The following is a 21,306-nucleotide window of genomic DNA, read 5'->3' on the forward strand; positions in this document are numbered from 1 at the left end:
ACCTAGTTCCACTCTTCATACCTCTGATACCTCATTTGTCCCACCTCCCACACATGCGGTGACCTCACCCATTACAACCAGCATGTCCAGAGATACAACCTCTCTTATCATCACCCAGTACCTGGGCTTACCTCCGCTGTACCCACACCCCACCATACCCCTGTCTGAGCATTATGCCCTGAATATATTCTACCACGCCCAGAAATCTGCTCCTTTTATTCTTTGTCCCCAACGCTCTAGGAGACCAGTTTTGATAGCCTTCAGCCGCACCCTCATCCTACTCCTCCTCTGTTCCTCGGGTGATGTGGAGGTAAACCCAGGCCCTGCATGTCCCCAGGCACCCTCATTTGTTAACTTCTGTGATCGAAAAAGCCTTGGTTTCATGCATGTCAACATCAGAAGCCGCCTCCCTAAGTTTGTTTTACTCACTGCTATAGCACACTCTGCCAGCCCTGATGTCCTTGCCGTGTCTGAATCCTGGCTTAGGAAGGCCACCAAAAATTCTGAGATTTCCATACCCAACTATAACATTTTCCGTCATGATAGAACTGCCAAAGGGGGAGGAGTTAGCCTGCAAAGTAATGTCATACTTTCCAGGTCCATACCCAAACAGTTCAAACTTCTAATTTTAAAAATTCTCTCACTGTTGCCGCCTGCTACCGACCCCCCTCAGCTCCCAGCTGTGCCCTGGACACCATTTGTGAATTGATCGCCCCTCCATCTAGCTTCAGAGTTTGTTCTGTTAGGTGACCTAAACTGGGATATGCTTAACACCCCGGCAGTCCTACAATCTAAGCTAGATGCCCTCAATCTCACACAAATCATCAAGGAACCCACCAGGTACAACCCCAAATCTGTAAACATGGGCACCCTCATAGACATTATCCTGACCAACTGGCCCTGCAAATACACCTCCGCTGTCTTCAATCAGGATCTCAGCGATCACTGCCTCATTGCCTGTATCCGCTACGGGTCCACGGTCAAACGACCACCCCTCATCACTGTCAAACACTCCCTAAAACACTTCTGCGAGCAGCCTTTCTAATCGACCTGGCCTGGGTATCCTGGAAAGATATTGACCTCATTCCGTCAGTTGAGGATGACTGGTCATTCTTTAAAAGTAACTTCCTCACCATCTTAGATAAGCATGCTCCTTTCAAAAAATGCAGAACTAAGAACAGATATAGCCCTTGGTTCACTCCAGACCTGACTGCCCTCGACCAGCACAAAAACATCCTGTGGCGGACTGCAATAGCATCGAATAGTCCCCGCGATATGCAACTGTTCAGGGAAGTCAGGAACCAGTACACGCAGTCAGTCAGGAAAGCAAAGGCCAGCTTTTTCAAGCAGAAATTTGCATCCTGTAGCTCTAACTCCAAAAAGTTCTGGGACACTGTAAAGTCCATGGAGAACAAGAGCACCTCCTCCCAGCTACCCACTGCACTGAGGCTAGGTAACACTGTCACCACCGATAAATCCATGATAATCGAAAACTTCAACAAGCATTTCTCAATGGCTGGCCATGCCTTCCTCCTGGCTACTCCAACCACGGCCAACAGCTCCCCCCCCCCCCCGCCCCCCTTTCAGGTTCTGATAGAGCTGCAAAACCTGGACCCATACAAATCAGCTGGATTTGACAATCTGGACCCTCTATTTCTGAATCTATCCACCGCCATTGTCGCAACCCCTATTACCAGCCTGTTCAACCTCTCTTTCGTATCGTCTGAGATCCCCAAGGATTGGAAAGCTGCCGCGGTCATCCCCCTCTTCAAAGGGGGAGACACCCCGGACCCAAACTGTTACAGACCTATATCCATCCTTCCCTGCCTTTCTAAAGTCTTCGAAAGCCAAGTGAACAAACAGATCACAGACCATTTTGAATCCTACCGTACCTTCTCCACTATGCAATTCGGTTTCCGAGCTGGTCACGTGTGCACCTCAGCCACGCTCAAGGTCCTAAACAATATCATAACCGCCATTGATAAAAGACAGTACTGTGCAGTCGTCTTCATCGACCTGGCCAAGGCTTTCGACTCTGTCAATCACCAAATTCTTATCGGCAGACTCAGTAGCCTCGGTTTTTCTTATGACTGCCTTGCCTGGTTCACCAACTACTTTGCAGACAGAGTTCAGTGTGTCAAATCGGAGGGCATGTTGTCCGGTCCTCTGGCAGTCTCTATGGGGGTGCCACAGGGTTCAATTCTCGAGCCGACTCTTTTCTCTGTACATATCAATGATGTTGCTCTTGCTGCGGGCGATTCCCTGATCCAGATTCTGGCCCTTCCTTGGACACTGTGCTATCTAACCTCCAAACAAGCTTCAATGCCATACAACACTCCTTCCGTGGCCTCCAACTGCTCTTAAACGCTAGTAAAACCACATGCATGCTTTTCAACTGTTCGCTGCCTGCACCCGCACGCCCGACTAGCATCACCACCCTGGATGGTTCCGACCAAGAATATGTGGACATCTATAAGTACCTAGGTGTCTTGCTAGACTGTAAACTCTCATTCCAGACTCATATCAAACATCGGCAAACTTACCCCAGTAAAACTGACAATCCTACCAATCCTTGACTTCCGCGATGTCATCTACAAAATAACTTCCAATACTCTACTCAGCAAACTGGATGCAGTTTATCACAGTGCCATCCGTTTTGTCACTAAAGCACCTTATACCACCCACCACTGCGACCTGTATGCTCTAGTCGTCTGGCCCTCGCTACATATTCGTCTCCAGACCCACTGGCTCCAGGTCATCTACAAGTCCATGCTAGGTAAAGCTCCGCCTTATCTCAGTTCACTGGTCACGATGGCAACACCCACCCGTAGCACGTGCTCCAGCAGGTGTATCTCACTGATCATCCCTAAAGCCAACACCTCATTTGGCCGCCTTTCCTTTCAGTTCTCTGCTGCCTGTGACTGGAACGAATTGCAAAAATCGCTGAAGTTGGAGACTTTTATCTCCCTCACCAACTTTAAACATCTGCTATCTGAGCAGCTAACCAATCGCTGCAGCTGTACATAGTCCATCGATAAATAGCCCACCCAATTTACCTGCCTCATCCCCATACTGTTTTTATTTATTTACTTTTTTGCTCGTTTGCACACCAGTATCTCTACCTGCACATGACCATCTGATCATTTATCACTCCAGTGTTAATCTGCTAAATTGTAATTATTCGCCTACCTAATCGCCTGCCTAATGTATATAGACTTTCTTTTTTTTCTACTGTGTTATTGACTTGTTTATTGTTTACTCCATGTGTAACTCTGTGTTGTTGTCTGTTCACACTGCTATGCTTTATCTAGGCCAGGTCTAAGTTGTAAATGAGAACTTGTTCTCAACTAGCCTACCTGGTTAAATAAAGGTGCATTTTTTAAAATAATAATAATAATTTTTTCAACAATTGTTTAAAGACAGATTATTTCACTGTATCACAATTCCAGTGGGTCAGAAGTTTACATACACTAAGTTGACTGTGCCTTTAAACAGCTTGGAAAATTCTGTCATGGCTTTAGAGGCTTCTGATAGTCTAATTGACATAATTTGAGTCCATTGGAGGTGGCCCTGTAGATGTATTTCAAGGCCTACCTTCAAACAGTGCCTCTTTGCTTGACATCATGGAAAAATAAATATGCCAAGACCTCAGAAAAAAAATTGTAGACCTCCACAAATCTGGTTCGTCCTTGGGAGCAATTTCCAAACACCTGAAGGTACCACGTTCATCTGTACAAACAATAGTATGCAAGTATTAACACCATGGGACCACGCAGCCGTCATACTGCTGAGGAATGAGACTTTGGTGCGATTAGTGCAAATCAATCCCAGAATAACAGCAAAGGACCTTGTGAAGATGCTGGATAAAACATGCACAAAAGTATCTATATCTACAGTAAAACGAGTCCTATATCGACATAACCTGAAAGGTTGCTCAGCAAGGAAGAAGCCACTGCTCCAAAACCGCCATAAAAAAGGCCAGACTTCGGTTTGCAACTGCACATGGGGACAAAGATTGTACTTTTTGGAGAAATGTCCTCTTGTCTGATGAAACAAAAATAGAACTGTTTGGCCATAATGACCATCATTATGTTTGGAGGAAAAAGGGGGAGGCTTGCAAGCAAAATAGATGGCATCATGAGGATGGAAAATTATGTGGATATATTGAAGCAAAATCTCAAGATATCAGTCAGGAAGTTAAAGCTTGGTCGCAAATGGGTCTTCCAAATAGACCATGACCCCAAGCATACTTCCAAAGTTGTGGCAAAATGGCTTAAGGACAACAAAGTCAAGGTATTTGAGTGGCCATCACAAAGCCCTAACCTCAATCCTATAGAACATTTGTGGGCAGAACTGAAAAAGCATGTGCGAGCAAGGAAGCCTACAAACCTGACTCTGTTACACCAGCTCTGTCAGGAGGAATAGGCCAAAATTCACCCGACTTATTGTGGGAAGCTTGTGGAAGGCTACCCGAAACGTTTGACCCAAGTTAAACAATTTCAAGGCAATGCTACCAAATAATAATTGAGTGTATGTAAACTTCTGACCCACTGGGAATGTGATGAAAGAAATAAAAGCTGAAATAAATCCTTCTCTCTACTATTATTCTGACATTTCACATTCTTAAAATTAAGCGGTGATTCTAACTGACCTAAGACAGGGAATTTTTACTAGGATTACATTTCAGGAATTGTGAAAAACGTAGTTTAACTGTATTTGGCTAAGGTTCCGACTTCAACTGTATATTGTTTCCTGCACGTTGGCTACACGTTTGCACGTCAATCGTCTATTTAATCTTTCCAAATGACATTTGGACTGGTTTCATATCCTCATTACAATCTCAACCACACTTGCTGATGTGTGATCTAAAATATATGATATAGGCAATGTTTATGAAATGAGCCATATCAACTTACCCATTCATTTCTTTCTAATGTGCTGGGAGTATGTTGGTATTATGTAACACATTCTTGTCTCACAGTTTATTCATGAACCTGCACATATTTACTAAATGCTATCCTTACCGGCAACCTAATACATTGGACTAAATTCAACATGTTATCTGTTACGGTGAGTGAATGAGGACCCAAAAGCGAATTAACTTAAACAGAGCTTCTTTAATAACCAAACATAGGTAGGCTCAGATAGACCGGCAGATTCCGACAGGACAGGACAAGGTTACAGCAAACATGACGATAGTCTGGTTCAGGCATGAAACACAACAAACAAGAATCCGACAAGGACAGGAACAGAAACAGAGAGAGATATAGGGACCTAATCAGAGGGAAAAAGGGAACAGGTGGGAAACGGGGTGAATGGGTAGTCAGAGGAGACAAGGAACAGCTGGGGGAAAGCGGGGGAGAAAAGGTAACCTAATACGACCAGCAGAGGGAGACAGGGTGAAAGGAAAGGACAGAAAGACACAACATGACAATACATGACAGTACCCCCCCACTCACCGAGCGCCTCCTGGCGCACTCGAGGAGGAAACCTGGCGGCAACGGAGGAAATCCTCGATCAGCGCACGGTCCAGCACGTCCCGAGAGGGAACCCAACTCCTCTCCTCAGGACCGTACCCCTCCCAATCTACGAGGTACTGGTGACCACAGCCCCGAGGACGCATGTCCAAAATCCTGCGGACCCTGTAGATGGGTGCGCCCTCGACAAGGATGGGGGGGGGGGGGGGAAGACGAGCGGGGGCGCGAAGAACGGGCTTGATACCGGAGACATGGAAGACCGGGTGGACGCGACGAAGGTATCGCGGAAGAAGAAGTCGAACTGCGACAGGATTAATGACCCGAGAAATACGGAACGGACCAATGAACCGCGGGGTCAACTTGCGAGAAGCCGTCTTAAGGGGAAGGTTCTGAGTGGAGAGCCAAACTCTCTGACCGCGACAATATCTAGGACTCTTAGTTCTACGCTTATTAGCAGCCCTCACAGTCTGCGTCCTATAACGGCAAAGTGCAGACCTGACCCTCTTCCAGGTGCGCTCGCAACGTTGGACAAAAGCCTGAGCGGAGGGGACGCTGGACTCGGCGAACTGAGATGAGAACAGCGGAGGCTGGTACCCGAGGCTACTCTGAAAAGGAGATAGCCCGGTCGCAGACGAAGGAAGCGAGTTGTGGGCGTATTCTGCCCAGGGGAGCTGTTCTGACCAAGACGCAGGGTTGCGAAAAGAAAGACTGCGTAAGATGCGACCAATAGTCTGATTGGCCCGTTCTGCTTGACCGTTAGACTGGGGGTGAAAGCCGGAAGAGAGACTGACGGAAGCCCCAATCAAACGGCAAAACTCCCTCCAAAATTGAGACGTGAATTGCGGACCTCTGTCCGAAACGACGTCTGACGGAAGGCCATGAATTCTGAAAACATTCTCGATGATGATTTGTGCCGTCTCTTTAGCAGAAGGAAGCTTAGCAAGGGGAATGAAATGAGCCGCCTTAGAGAACCTATCGACAACCGTAAGAATAACAGTCTTCCCCGCTGACGAAGGCAGTCCGGTGACAAAATCTAAGGCGATGTGAGACCACGGTCGAGAGGGAATGGGAAGCGGCCTGAGACGGCCGGCAGGAGGAGAGTTACCGGACTTAGTCTGCGCGCAGACCGAACAAGCAGCCACGAAACGACGCGTGTCATGCTCCCGGGTGGGCCACCAAAAACGCTGGCGAATGGAAGCAAGCGTACCCCGAACGCCAGGGTGGCCGGCTAACTTGGCAGAGTGAGCCCACTGAAGAACGGCCAGACGAGTAGGAACGGGAACGAAAAGAAGGTTCCTAGGACAAGCGCGCGGCGACGGAGTGTGAGTGAGCGCTTGCTTTACCTGCCTCTCAATTCCCCAGACAGTCAACCCGACAACACGCCCCTCAGGGAGAATCCCCTCGGGGTCAGTGGAGGCTACTGAAGAACTGAAGAGACGAGATAAAGCATCAGGCTTGGTGTTCTTAGAGCCCGGACGATAAGAAATCACGAACTCGAAACGAGCGAAAAACAGCGCCCAACGCGCCTGACGCGCATTAAGTCGTTTGGCAGAACGGATGTACTCAAGGTTCCTATGGTCAGTCCAAACGACAAAAGGAACGGTCGCCCCCTCCAACCACTGTCGCCATTCGCCTAGGGCTAACCGGATGGCGAGCAGTTCGCGGTTTCCCACATCATAGTTACGTTCCGACGGCGACAGGCGATGAGAAAAATACGCGCATGGGTGGACCTTGTCGTCAGAGAGGGAGCGCTGAGAAAGAATGGCTCCCACGCCCACCTCTGACGCGTCAACCTCGACAACGAACTGTCTAGAGACGTCAGGTGTAACAAGGATAGGAGCGGATGTAAAACGATTCTTGAGGAGATCAAAAGCTCCCTGGGCGGAAACGGACCACTTAAAGCACGTCTTGACAGAAGTAAGGGCTGTGAGAGGAGCTGCCACCTGACCGAAATTACGGATGAAACGACGATAGAAGTTCGCGAAGCCGAGAAAGCGCTGCTCAGCCCTCGATAATCTATGCAGGGGCGCAGAGACCCGTCCTTCTTCTTGACAAAAAAAAACCCCGCTCCGGCGGGAGAGGAGGAGGGGACTATGGTACCGGCGTCAAGAGCTACAGACAAATAATCCTCGAGAGCCTTACGTTCGGGAGCCGACAGAGAGTATAGTCTACCCCGGGGGGGAGTGGTTCCCGGAAGGAGATCAATACTACAATCATACGACCGGTGTGGAGGAAGAGAGGTGGCCCTGGACCGACTGAACACCGTGCGCAGATCGTGATATTCCTCCGGCACCCCTGTCAAATCACCAGGCTCCTCCTGTGAAGAAGAGACAGAGGAAACAGGAGGGATAGCAGACATTAAACATTTCACATGACAAGAGACGTTCCAGGAGAGGATAGAATTACTAGACCAATTAATGGAAGGATTATGACAAACTAGCCAGGGATGGCCCAAAACAACAGGTGTAAAAGGTGAACGAAAAATTAAAAAAGAAATGGTTTCGCTATGATTACCAGAAACAGTGAGGGTTAAAGGTAGCGTCTCACGCTGAATCCTGGGGAGAGGACTACCATCCAGGGCGAACAAGGCCGTGGACTCCCTTAACTGTCTGAGAGGAATGTCATGTTCCCGAGCCCAGGTCTCGTCCATAAAACAGCCCTCCGCCCCAGAGTCTATTAAGGCACTGCAGGAAGCTGACGAACCGGTCCAGCGTAGATGGACCGACAAGGTAGTGCAGGATCTTGAAGGAGAGACAGGAGTAGTAGCGCTCACCAGTAGCCCTCCGCTTACTGATGAGCTCTGGCTTTTACTGGACATGAAGTGACAAAATGACCAGCAGAACCGCAATAGAGACAGAGGCGGTTGGTGATTCTCCGTTCCCTCTCCTTAGTCGAGATGCGGATACCTCCCAGCTGCATAGGCTCAGCTCCCGAGCCGGCAGAGGAAGATGGTAGTGATGCGGAGAGGGGGGCGACGGAGAGCGCGAGCTCCTTTCCACGAGCTCGGTGACGAAGATCAACCCGTCGCTCAATGCGAATAGCGAGTTCAATCAAGGAATCCACGCTGGAAGGAACCTCCCGGGAGAGAATCTCATCCTTTACCTCTGCGCGGAGACCCTCCAGAAGACGAGCGAGCAAGGCCGGCTCGTTCCAGCCACTGGAGACAGCAAGAGTGCGAAACTCAATAGAGTAGTCTGTTATGGATCGATTGCCTTGACATAGGGAAGACAGGGCCCTGGAAGCCTCCTCCCCAAAAACAGATTGATCAAAAACCCGTATCATCTCCTCCTTAAAGTCCTGATACTGGTTAGTACACTCAGCCCTTGCCTCCCAGATTGCCGTGCCCCACTCACGAGCCCGTCCAGTAAGGAGAGATATGACGTAGGCGACACGAGCAGTGCTCCTGGCGTAAGTGTTGGGCTGGAGAGAAAACACAATATCACACTGGGTGAGGAACGAGCGGCATTCAGTGGGCTCCCCAGAGTAACACGGCGGGTTATTGATTCTGGGCTCCGGAGATTCGAAAGCCCTGGAAGTGGCCGGTGGATCGAGGCGGAGATGGTGAACCTGTTCTGTGAGGTTGGAGACTTGGGTGGCCAGGGTCTCAACGGCATGTCGAGCAGCAGACAATTCCTGCTCGTGTCTGCCTAGCATCGCTCCCTGGATCCCGACGGCTGAGTGGAGAGGATCCGAAGTCGCTGGGTCCATTCTTGGTCGGATTCTTCTGTTACGGTGAGTGAATGAGGACCCAAAAGCGAATTAACTTAAACAGAGCTTCTTTAATAACCAAACATAGGTAGGCTCAGATAGACCGGCAGATTCCGACAGGACAGGACAAGGTTACAGCAAACATGACGATAGTCTGGTTCAGGCATGAAACACAACAAACAAGAATCCGACAAGGACAGGAACAGAAACAGAGAGAGATATAGGGACCTAATCAGAGGGAAAAAGGGAACAGGTGGGAAACGGGGTGAATGGGTAGTCAGAGGAGACAAGGAACAGCTGGGGGAAAGCGGGGGAGAAAAGGTAACCTAATACGACCAGCAGAGGGAGACAGGGTGAAAGGAAAGGACAGAAAGACACAACATGACAATACATGACAGTTATCATTATGCATACAGTTTTGTACAGCTTTGCATAATCGTTATTGCATTTTGGACAAAAACATTGAAATTCCCATGAATTCACTAGCATCCGAGCCAGGTATTTGCTTTCTCAGTTCCAACAGCTTGTTTCTGGGTATAATCGTACTTGTACACGTGTGGTCCAACGAAGAAGTATATGACACCTAGGATGAACAAAAATGTAACAATTAGAAAGAGTTTTACAAAATTAAATGTTCAAATTGAGCTGGCATGGTCTTTGTTGTCGTGATGTAAAAGTAGCTAACCATCTTTGTAGACAGCAGCATCGATAGTAGTATTGAGCCCTTGGAAATCATCACTGATGTACTGTGGGTATCCAGCATCCATAACTCTTCGGTTTTCATTATAACTGAAAAAACGTCCACAATACAGTTTCTCTGCAATATATTCAATATGCTATAATTATATTTTGTACTGTAGGCCAATGACTGTACACTGGTGATGTTTCAGAATGCCAGGCTCACCTGTAGTAAATGTCGTGAATGAAGAACAGCGTGCGTCCTGTTTTGACGATGTGTACCGCTGCGTCTACTTCCTGAACCCATGGTGGGAAGCCAAAGTTGCTGATGGGTTTAGGTTTGCCTTTCACAATGGAACCCTTCACCGTCCAGTACATGGATTCTGGAACAAACAGAGGATGGCTCATAGTTAGAAAGGAAACACTGTCTAGAGATATGTTTAACCTTTTATTCAATAATGAATAATGCAAGTCTTGGCGATATAGGCTCTGCTCCTTCAGGGTGGCTCTGCTCCTTCAGGGTGGCTCTGCTCCTTCAGGGTAGCTCACTGCCCAAGCAAAGCGTCAATATATAAAATGACTTAGAAGCAGTGAAGCACGGTAGACTATACCAATCCCACAGCAGGAAACAGAACCTAACAGGTGGGGTCTGGGGTGGTGGTGGGAGCAACAGAAGGAAACACATACCAGCAGTAGCAGAAAGCGGCAGCAAGGTGTCTGAGCAGAATCGGTCAGCTGAAATAGGCCGCCAAATAAGGTAGGTGTGATTGATACACTTCACTTTTTTCTCAGAAAATTAGTCCTATCATTCGTTACACACGGTTAACCATGATGGGGTAGTATGGTAGGAGATGTCTGTACCATGAATCAGGTAAGCAGTGGATCGCCGAGGGACCCAGAAGGCAGCATCAATTTTGGATTCAATCTTTGGCATGAAGTTGTTGATAGGACCTTCTTTTATATCATATTGCTGGTTGTGCTTGATCCATAGATACCTCCAGAGGGGGGGGAAAAACATGACATTTGGAACCCCAGATTTGTTTGCTTTTCATTCATCAATACTATTGGCATTTCAACAGGGTGGATGGACATACTTGTCTTTGAAAAAGAAGGTGGCATCCCCCAGGGTGGAGACAGCATCAAAGGACAGGTCAGCTGAACATTTGTTCTGCAACATCAGAGGGAAGTGGGAACCCAGGAACCAGGGGTTGTAAAGTTGATTCCAGCCATGTCTGGAGTAGTAATATGGCTGACTGTTTTTTGGACCTAAGGCACACCAAAATAAACATTTAGTCTGTGTCCGAAATTGCTATTCCTATGTATAAACTATGCATTACAGTGCACAACTTTTAACAAGGGCCAAAGGCCCGTTACTGTATGATCTTATCCTACATTCAGAATTTGAATTTGTTGAATGGTCTCCTCCTTACCGTAAAGTGAGTTGATTATTGCTATGTCCTCTTTGGAGAGCAGGTTGTGTGAACTGCGACTGGATTTGTATGTAGGATACATCAGTGACTCTGGGTTTTGGGAGTGCCTTAAGCCTAAAGAATGACCAAACTCATGGGCTGCCACTAGATACAGGTTGAACCCTGAAATCACACAAACAGGAACATGCACAATCAGTTTATTTGGTCATTCTCTCTTGTTTAAAAAAAAGTAAACTACTGATCAGTACATCTAAAAAATAGTTCAAATGATTCTGTAAAATAAAAATGGATACCCTTTGACCCTGCCGTCCAAGTTTCATCGTCGTCAAAGTGGGCATCGCCTCCAATTCCCTCTCCAGGGCCAAAGGCATGTGCCAAAGTGCCCTTAGACCCATCAAACGGGTAGGCATCACCGTGCTCTTTATGTCCCAGAGGTTAGAGAAAACACAAAACAAAATGTCAGAGTCAAAGCAATTGTTTTTGCTACTCCGTTGTTTTGGAGCTGAGTATTAGGAGCATCAAACAATAAGTTAAATGTTTATTATTGATTCATAAAGTATCTGTAAATCTATAAATAGTCAATAAAGTATATAGACTCTTTATAAAGTATACCTTAACGTAAAGTGTTATCTAGAAAGACCACGATAGGTGTTACCCACCAAAGGTAGCAAACTCCACCATGATGTCGGCCCTCTGTGTGCGTGACCTGACAAAGGTCAGAGTGCTGGCCCTGGCCCAGACGCTGAGCGCCGACTCGATCAGAGAGTCCACCGTGCTGTGAGGCAAATCACTGGTGTACCTGCCAATGCTGCAAGATCAAACAATTAAATTTAAAACATTTAAAAGACACTGTTATCTTCTTTGGGACTGGGGGCAATATTGAGTAGCTTGGATAAAAAGGTGCCCAGAGTAAACTGCCTGCTATTCAGGCCCAAAAGCTAGAAAATGCATATAATTAGTAGATTTGGATAGAAAACACTCTGAAGTTTCTAAAACTGTTTGAATGATGTCTGTGAGTATAACAGAACTCATATGGCAGGCAAAAACCTGAGAAAAAATCCAACCACGGAGTGGGAAATCTGAGGTTTGTAGTTTTTCAAGTCATTGCCTATTGAATATACAGTGTCTATGGGGTCATATTGCACTTCCTAGGGCTTTCACTAGATGTTAACAGTCTTTAGAACCTTGTTTGAGGCTTCTACTGTGAAGGAGGAGAGAATGAGAGTTGTTTGAGCCAGAGGTCTGGCAGAGTGCCATAAACTGATCACGCGTGCCTGTGAGAGTTAGCTGCATTCCATTGCATTTCTAAAGACAAAGGAATTCTCCGGTTGGAACATTATTGAAGATTTATGTTAAAAATATCCTAAAGATTGATTCTATACATCGTTTGACATGTTTCTACGAACTGTAATATAACTTTTTTGACATTTCGTCTGAACAAGTGATCGTGCATTATGCATTTGGATTACTGGGCTAAACGCGCAAACAAAAAGAAGGTATTTGGACATAAATTATGGACTTTATCGAACAAAACAAACATTTACTGTGGAACTGGGATTCCTGGGAGTGCATTCCGATCAATATCATCAAAGGTAAGTTAATATTTATAAAGGTATTTCTGACTTTTCTGACACCTCTCCTTCTTTGGAAAATGGTTGGATGTTTTTCTGTGACTAGCGCTGACCTAACATACTCGCAAGTTGTGCTTTCGCCGTAAAGCCATTTTGGAATCTGACACAGCGGTTGCATTAAGGAGAAGTTTATCTATATTTCCATGCATAACAATTGTATATTTTATCAATGTTTATTATGAGTATTTCTGTAATTTGATGTGGCTCTCTGCACTTTCACTGGATGTTTGTTTGAGACAATGCATTTCTGATCATAACACACCAATTTCAAATTAGGTTTTTGGACATAAAGATTAACTTTATTGAACAAAACACACATTTATTTTGTAACATGAAGTCCTGTGAGTGCCATCTGATGAAGATCATCAAAGGTTAGTTAATAATTTAAGCGCTATTTCTGATTTGTGAGCCCTCTCCTTGGCTGGAAAATGGCTGTATGGTTTTCTGTGGCTAGGCGCTGACCTAACATAATCGATGGGTGTGCTTTCGCTGTAAAGCCTATTTGAAATCATACATTGTGGCTGGATTTACAAGAAGTGTATCTTTAAAATGGTGTAAAATACTTGTATGTTTGAGGAATTTTAATTATGGGATTTCTGTTGTTTTGAATTTGGCGCCCTGCAATTTCACTGGCTGTTGGCGAGGTGGGACGCTACCGTCCCACATATCCCAGAAAAGTTATGCAGAGCGACTTACAGGAGCAATTAGAGTTAAGTGCCTTGCTCAAAGGCACATTGGCAGATGTTTTACCTAGTTGGCTCGGGACTTGAACCAGCAACCTTTTGGTTACTGGCCCAATGCTCTTAACCACTCTACCTGCTACAGCCTCCGGTGAGCTAATACACAAATCCAGTGATAATATCATGCCTCCCAGGTGCCATGGATCTAATTTCAGAAGAATAGGGAAAGGGGGATACCTAGTCAGTAGTACAACTGGATGGATTCAACTGAAATGTGTCTTCCGCATTTAACCCAACCCCTAACTGTTACCTGTAGGTGATGACGTTCTTGTTCCAGCGGTTGACACGGTTGTTGTGACTGTAGTCCTCTACATCAGAGACCCCACAGCGAGGGGTACTCATCACCTCCAGGGTCTCAGAGTCCAGACTGCCTGTGGTGTTGAGGCCAAAGAAGCTCTGCATGTCCTTCACCTTGGAGGTGAACGAGGGCAGGTACCTCTTGATCCGAGCCAAAGGTTGCTCTTTCTTCAGGTTGTAATAATTCCGGAGGTACTCCTGAGAACAGATGAAAGCTTCTGTAGTGTCTCACTATCATATATCGTAACATCTTAAATCAATATTATGCAGACTGAGTAAGGACTCAATCACTTTGTTACAACTTCTTGTTGGAAACACTAGACATGTGGAAATACTGTAGCAAGGACAAACTTTATAGGGAATTGGAGGCAAAGGGTTCATATTATTTTCCCCATTCTTTCTAGTTCTGATATTCTAGCACAACTGTTGCGTGAGACTTGGCATAGCAGAACCATTAATGCTCAAACATTATTTTACGTCTGTGGTTCAGCAATAATGCATAGTTTGCTCAAATCCATAAAATAAATATAGGATTTGTTCAGACGCAATCTTGAAATAATCACAATTATCCTGCAGTTTAATGGTCCCGCAGTGCATATCACATTTACATTCTAAATGAAAAACAGATTTATTTTTGGAGCCTTGCCTTGCCAATCTTGGAACATATACTGTGCTTGATTGTGAGGGCATGTACATTCTGAGGTAATTGTGTTTAGCTCCGCCTCCCACCCACAACAACAAAAAAAGGATTAAAAAAATATTCTCAATATCTCACACAGTGTCATTACAGTATTTTGGGGGGGATTTTATTAGGATCACCATTAGCCAACGGCAATGGTGACAGCTAGTCTTATTGGGGTTCGACACATAACGAAAAATACATTACAGACAAAAGACTTTACAATTTACATACATTTAAAAACATTGACATGCGTGTGTGTGTGTGTGTTCATCTATCAGTTACACGTCAGTACATACACACAAAAGTAGGTTGCATGGGGGAGAGGCATTGTGCCTGAGGTGTTGCTTTATTTGTTTTTTGAAACCAGGTTTGCCATTCACTTTCACTATATGAGATGAAGGGAGTTCCATGCAATCATGGTTCTGTATAATACTGTATGTTTCCTTGAATTTGTTTTGGATCTGGGTACTGTGAACAGATCTGTGTAAGTTCAATATTCAAGCAATTTGGTATTTCCAACACATTGTTTCTTATAAAAACAAGAAGCAATGTGGTAAATCTTTCCTCAATTCTTAGCCAAGAGAGACTGGCATGCATAGTATTGATATTAGCCCTCTGACTACAATGAAGAGCAAAACGTATCGCTCTCTTCTGGGCCAGCTGTAGATTAACTAGGTCTTTCTTTGCAACACTTGACCATATGACTAGACAATAATCAAGATAAGATAAAACTAGAGCTGTCGCGCTCGTCGTAATGAGTAGACCAAGGCGCAGCGTGAGTAGAGTTCCACATATTTTAATAAACTCAAACTCACCAAAACAATAAAGCACAAACGAAACATGAAGCTACTGGTGTGCCCTCAGGCAACTAAATGTAGACAAGATCCCACAAACACAATAAGGAAGATGGCTACCTAAATATGATCCCCAATCAGAGACAACGATAAACAGCTGCCTCTAATTGGGAACTATAACTATACCATAGAAATACATTTCACCTAGATGACCCACCCAAGTCACTATCATGCCCCAACCAACACAGAGAATAAACAGCTTACTATGGTCTTTCTTTGCGACTTTTTGCCACATTTCAGGCTTCAAACATAAAGATATAAAACTGTATTTTTTTGTGAAGAATCAACAACAAGTGGAACACAATCATGAAGTGGAACGACATTTATTGGATATTTCAAACTTTTTTAACAAATCAAAAACTGAAAAATTGGGCGTGCAAAATTATTCAGCCCCCTTAAGTTAATACTTTGTAGCGCCACCTTTTGCTGCGATTACAGCTGTAAGTCGCTTGGGGTATGTCTCTATCAGTTTTGCAAATCGAGAGACTGAAATTTTTTCCCATTCCTCCTTGCAAAACAGCTCGAGCTCAGTGAGGTTGGACGGAGAGCATTTGTGAACAGCAGTTTTCAGTTATTTCCACAGATTCTCGATTGGATTCAGGTCTGGACTTTGACTTGGCCATTCTAACACCTGGATATGTTTATTTTTGAACCATTCCATTGTAGATTTTGCTTTATGTTTTGGATCATTGTCTTGTTGGAAGACAAATCTCCGTCCCAGTCTCAGGTCTTTTGCAGACTCCATCAGGTTTTCTTCCAGAATGGTCCTGTATTTGGCTCCATCCATCTTCCCATCAATTTTAACCATCTTCCCTGTCCCTGCTGAAGAAAAGCAGGCCCAAACCATGATGCTGCCACCACCATGTTTGACAGTGGGGATAGGGTGTTCAGGGTGATGAGCTGTGTTGCTTTTACGCCAAACATAACGTTTTGCATTGTTGCCAAAAAGTTCAATTTTGGTTTCATCTGACCAGAGCACCTTCTTCCACATGTTTGGTGTGTCTCCCAGGTGGCTTGTGGCAAACGTTAAACAACACTTTTTATGGATATCTTTAAGAAATGGCTTTCTTCTTGCCACTCTTCCATAAAGGCCAGATTTGTGCAATATACGACTGATTGTTGTCCTATGGACAGAGTCTCCCACCTCAGCTGTAGATCTCTGCAGTTCATCCAGAGTGATCATGGGCCTCTTGGCTGCATCTCTGATCAGTCTTCTCCTTGTATGAGCTGAAAGTTTAGAGGGACGGCCAGGTCTTGGTAGATTTGCAGTGGTCTGATACTCCTTCCATTTCAATATTATCGCTTGCACAGTGCTCCTTGGGATGTTTAAAGCTTGGGAAATCTTTTTGTATCCAAATCCGGCTTTAAACTTCTTCACAACAGTATCTCGGACCTGCCTGGTGTGTTCCTTGTTCTTCATGATGCTCTCTGCGCTTTTAACGGACCTCTGAGACTATCACAGTGCAGGTGCATTTATACGGAGACTTGATTACACACAAGTGGATTGTATTTATCATCATTAGTCATTTAGGTCAACATTGGATCATTCAGAGATCCTCACTGAACTTCTGGAGAGAGTTTGCTGCACTGAAAGTAAAGGGGCTGAATAATTTTGCACGCCCAATTTTTCAGTTTTTGATTTGTTAAAAAAGTTTGAAATATCCAATAAATGTCGTTCCACTTCATGATTGTGTCCCACTTGTTGTTGATTCTTCACAAAAAAATACAGTTTTATATCTTTATGTTTGGAGCCTGAAATGTGTCAAAAGGTCGCAAAGTTCAAGGGGGCCGAATACTTTCGCAAGGCACTGTAAATATGATCCCCAATCAGTGACAACGATAAACAGCTGCCTCTGATTGGGAACCATATCATGCCACCATAGAAATACATTTCACCTAGATGACCCACCTAAGTCACTATCACGCCCCAACTAACACAGAGAATAAACAGCTTACTATGGTCAGAGCCTGCAGGACTTTTACTTACTAATTATAACATATTGAATGTAGTCCAATGTATTAGGTTGCCTGTAAGGATAACATTTAGGAAATATTTGCTGGTTCATGAATCTGTGAGATAGGATATTAAGTGTTACATAATATCAACACACCCCCAGCACATTAGACAGAAATCTTTACAACCATTGAATAAATATGTTTTGACCATGACAGTTTACAATCTAAGTTAACACCAATTAATTTAGTCTCCTCAACTAGCTCAACAGCCACACCATTCATTGACAGATTCAGCTGAGGTCTAGAATTTAGGGAATGATTTGTACCAAATACATTGCTCTTAGTTTTAGAGATGTTCAGGACCAGTTTATTAATTAATGGCCACCCATTCTAAAACTGACTGCAACTCTTTGTTTAATGTTTCACTAGCTGTCGTTGCTTACAAGTATAGGGTTGAATTATCAGTAAACAGGCTTTGCTTAATGCCAGTGGCAGGTCATTGGTAAAAATAGAGTAGAGGCCCAAGAGAGCTGCCCTGCGGAACACCACACTTTACATGTTCAAAATTAGAGAAGCTTCCATTAAAGAGCACCCTCTCTCTTCTGATAGACAGATAGATAGATAGATAGATAGATAGATCTGAATCCACAATATGGCAGTTGAAAAGCCATAACACGTTTTTTCAACAACAGGTCATGGTAAATAATATCAAAGGTTGCACTGAAAACTAACAGTACATCTACCACAATCTTCTTATTATCAATTTCTTTCAACCAATTAGAAGTATTTTGTGTCAGTGTAGTAAGTACATGTTGAGTGCCCTTCTCTATAAGCATGCTGAAAGGCTGTTGTTAATTTGTTTAGATAGAAATAGTATTGTATTTGGTCAAACACAATTTGCTAAGAGCTGGCAGCAAACTGATATGTCAGCTATTAGAACCAGTAAAGGCAGCTTTACCATTCTTGGGTAGAGGAATGACTTTGGCTTCCCTCCAGGCCTGCTACTTTTCTGTAGGCTCAGATTAAAGATATGATAGATAGGAGTGGCTAATACTGGCTATAGATTCAGTTACCATCCTCAGTAGCTTTCCATCTAAGTTGAAGTGATTTGATTCGATGATCTGATTCGATGAAAGAATGAGGTGAATTTATCTTTCTGCACAAAATGATTTTCTGTCATTGTTTATATCATTGATCTTGGCTTCATAATACAGATTATTATTATTTTTGAGTTTAGTCACATAATTTCTCAATTTGTATTAAGTCAGCCAGTCAGATGTGCAGCCAGACTCCATTTGCCTCATCTCTTTCAACCAAAAGTTTTTCAATTCCTTATCAATTCATAGAGCCTTAACAGTTCTAACTGTCAGTTTCTTAAACAGGTGCATGTTTATCAATAGTTGTAAAATCGTATACACAATTTTATACACTATCTTTTGGAGACTTTACTTTCTGGGATATAGCCACTATATTGTGATCACTGCATCCAATGGGTACAGATACATATTTAGAAAAAGGTTCTAAAGCATTTGTAAAAATGTGATCAATACATGTGGATGATGTAGTTTTTCCACATCCACAGTCATCCACGTCAAACGTTAACATGTTATTTAAAAAGTGCATTTTTACGTACAGTAAACAATGTAACATGCAGTCCTTGTAAAATGTCTGTAATTTTGTAATTTAACTCATTAAATTATACACTTACTGTGGCCAGCTTTAGGTCCTCTTGGGTCTGTTCTGTGAGGTGTGCCGTGACCTCTTCTTCAGGAATAGATGTAGGAGCTGTAGAACATGGACCAGGCAGAACCAAGACCAGAACACAGGTCCAACAGAACAGAAGATGCATTTCTAATAGTAACCACACAGGATTGAAGTGGGGCTAGTTTGCATAGAGTAGCAAGTGCTGGTCAATGGGAAAGCCTTTTAACTGGTTATTATGAGTCATACTCACTCCGCCAAAGCCATGGAAGCCTCAAACAGCAGTATGGAAATAGGGAGGGGTTTAGTTAGAGCAAAGGGAGAGACGAAATGCATAAAAAATCATATCAAATGTAATATTTCATTGACGTTGTTATATAGTATGATAGTACTGTATGATATGTTTTCCTTTGACTATTGAAATTGATATTAAAAGGATATATCTTAATGATATTCTCTGTCAAGCTGTGTCCATGACTCTGTGCTGATGTTGTGACGTGGATAAGTCCCTAAGACCGACGTTTCTGTTGACAGTTAGTGAAATAAGTTGCTAACCCAGAGATAACCCCAGAGAAATGATGAAACTGATGCAGTAGTGAAGAAAACAGATTTGTTTTCACAATTAGCCTATGATCTGCAAAATATATTTGTCAGTAGACGGAAATAATTATTTTGTTCCCAAATCAAATGATAAACATTTGTCATTTCATCATTTCTGGTAGCTACCTTCACTTTGTATTGCATGTGAACTGACACAACCAATATAGCTATGCTGTCCACCAACGCATTCCAGTGTCTCCTGAAATACATTTAAAAGTTAACTGTTGTCCTAATTTAGCAAATCCATTTAACTCGTTTCTATGAAGAGCATCTAAAAAGGAACTCAAACTGGCTGTAATTGTAACTGTAGCAACTGTGGTTGGCTTTGGGCCTTTGATAAAGACAATGGCTGCCAGCCAGGATGCCTGCAGTAGGCCTGGTGGTTCCATGGCAAATTCAGGCTACAATTAGGCTTGATTGGGTGCTTCTGAGCTCAGATTTATAGCATCAGCAACATTCCACTGCTTGGCAGCATCCTCATTCTACATGGATTTTTCTCTGCCCTCCGCAGCAGGACTGCAGAATGCGTTAGTGCATGATTTGTGTTATGATTGAATTTCATAGTTCTTAAACATACACTTTAAAATATATACAGTGCTAGACAAAAGTTTGGACACACCTACTCATTCAAGGGTTTTTCTTTATTTTTACAATTTTCTACATTGTAGAATAATAGTGAAGACATCAAAACTATGAAATAACACATGTAGTAAGCAAAAAAAGTGTTAATCAAATCAAAATATATTTTATATGTGAGATTCTTGAAAACAGCCACCCTTTGCCTTTATGACAGCTTTGCACAATCTTTCTTGTGTGTAATTTCTTTCCTTCTTAATGCGTTTGAGCCAATCAGTTGTGTTGTGGCAAGGTAGGGGTGGCATACAGAATATAGTCATATTTGGTAAAAGACCAAGTCCATATTATGGCAAGAACAGCTCAAATAAGCAAAGAGAAACAACAGTCCATCAAGGTCAGTCAATACTGAATATTTGAAGAACTTTGAAAGTTTCTTCAAGTGCAGTCGCAAAAACCATCGAGCGCTATGATGAAACTGTCTCTCAGAGGACCGGCAATGGAAAGGAAGACCCAGAGTTACCTCTGCTTCAAAGAATAAGTTCATTAGAGTTACCAGCCTCAGAATTTGGTAATTAACTGCAGATAGCACCTCACAGAGTTCAACTAACAGACACAGCTCAACATCAACTGTTCAGAGGAGACTGCGTGAAAATTGCTGCAAAGAAACCACTACTAAAGGACACCAATAATAAGAAGAGACTTGCTTGGACAAAGAAACAAAAGCGATGGACATTAGGCTGGTGGAAATCTGTGAGTCCAAATGTGAGATTTTTGGTTCCAACTGTTGTGTCTTTGTGAGATGCTGAGTAGGTGAACGGATGATCTCCACATCTGTGGTTCCCACTGTGATGCATTAAGGAGGAGGTGTGATGGTGTGGGGGTGCTTTGCTGGTGACACTGTCTGTGATTTATTTTGAATTCACGGCCCACTTAACCAGCATGGCTACCACAGCATTCTGCAGCAATACTTCGTCCC

At 43.9% G+C, this 21,306-nt stretch overlaps 1 protein-coding gene across 1 annotated transcript; it reads right to left on the reverse strand.

The window, feature by feature from the left end:
* Window positions 1-9,601: 9,601 nt before the first annotated feature.
* On the reverse strand, window positions 9,602-19,440 carry mmp20b (matrix metallopeptidase 20b (enamelysin)). Its single transcript, XM_090223776.1, has 10 exons — window positions 19,162-19,440; window positions 13,915-14,159; window positions 11,953-12,101; window positions 11,587-11,712; window positions 11,294-11,455; window positions 10,958-11,129; window positions 10,725-10,858; window positions 10,090-10,246; window positions 9,871-9,974; window positions 9,602-9,768 (listed from the first exon to the last, which is right to left on the reverse strand). Exons 1-10 carry the CDS (start codon window positions 19,300-19,302, stop codon window positions 9,668-9,670), a joined length of 1,491 nt encoding a protein of 496 aa, XP_090079902.1. The 5' UTR covers window positions 19,303-19,440; the 3' UTR covers window positions 9,602-9,667.
* Window positions 19,441-21,306: the final 1,866 nt, after the last annotated feature.

This window comes from Oncorhynchus mykiss, chromosome 27 (genome assembly GCF_057628025.1).
Source record: "Oncorhynchus mykiss isolate SJ-2025 chromosome 27, ASM5762802v1, whole genome shotgun sequence".
NCBI classification, from domain to species: Eukaryota; Metazoa; Chordata; class Actinopteri; order Salmoniformes; family Salmonidae; genus Oncorhynchus; species Oncorhynchus mykiss.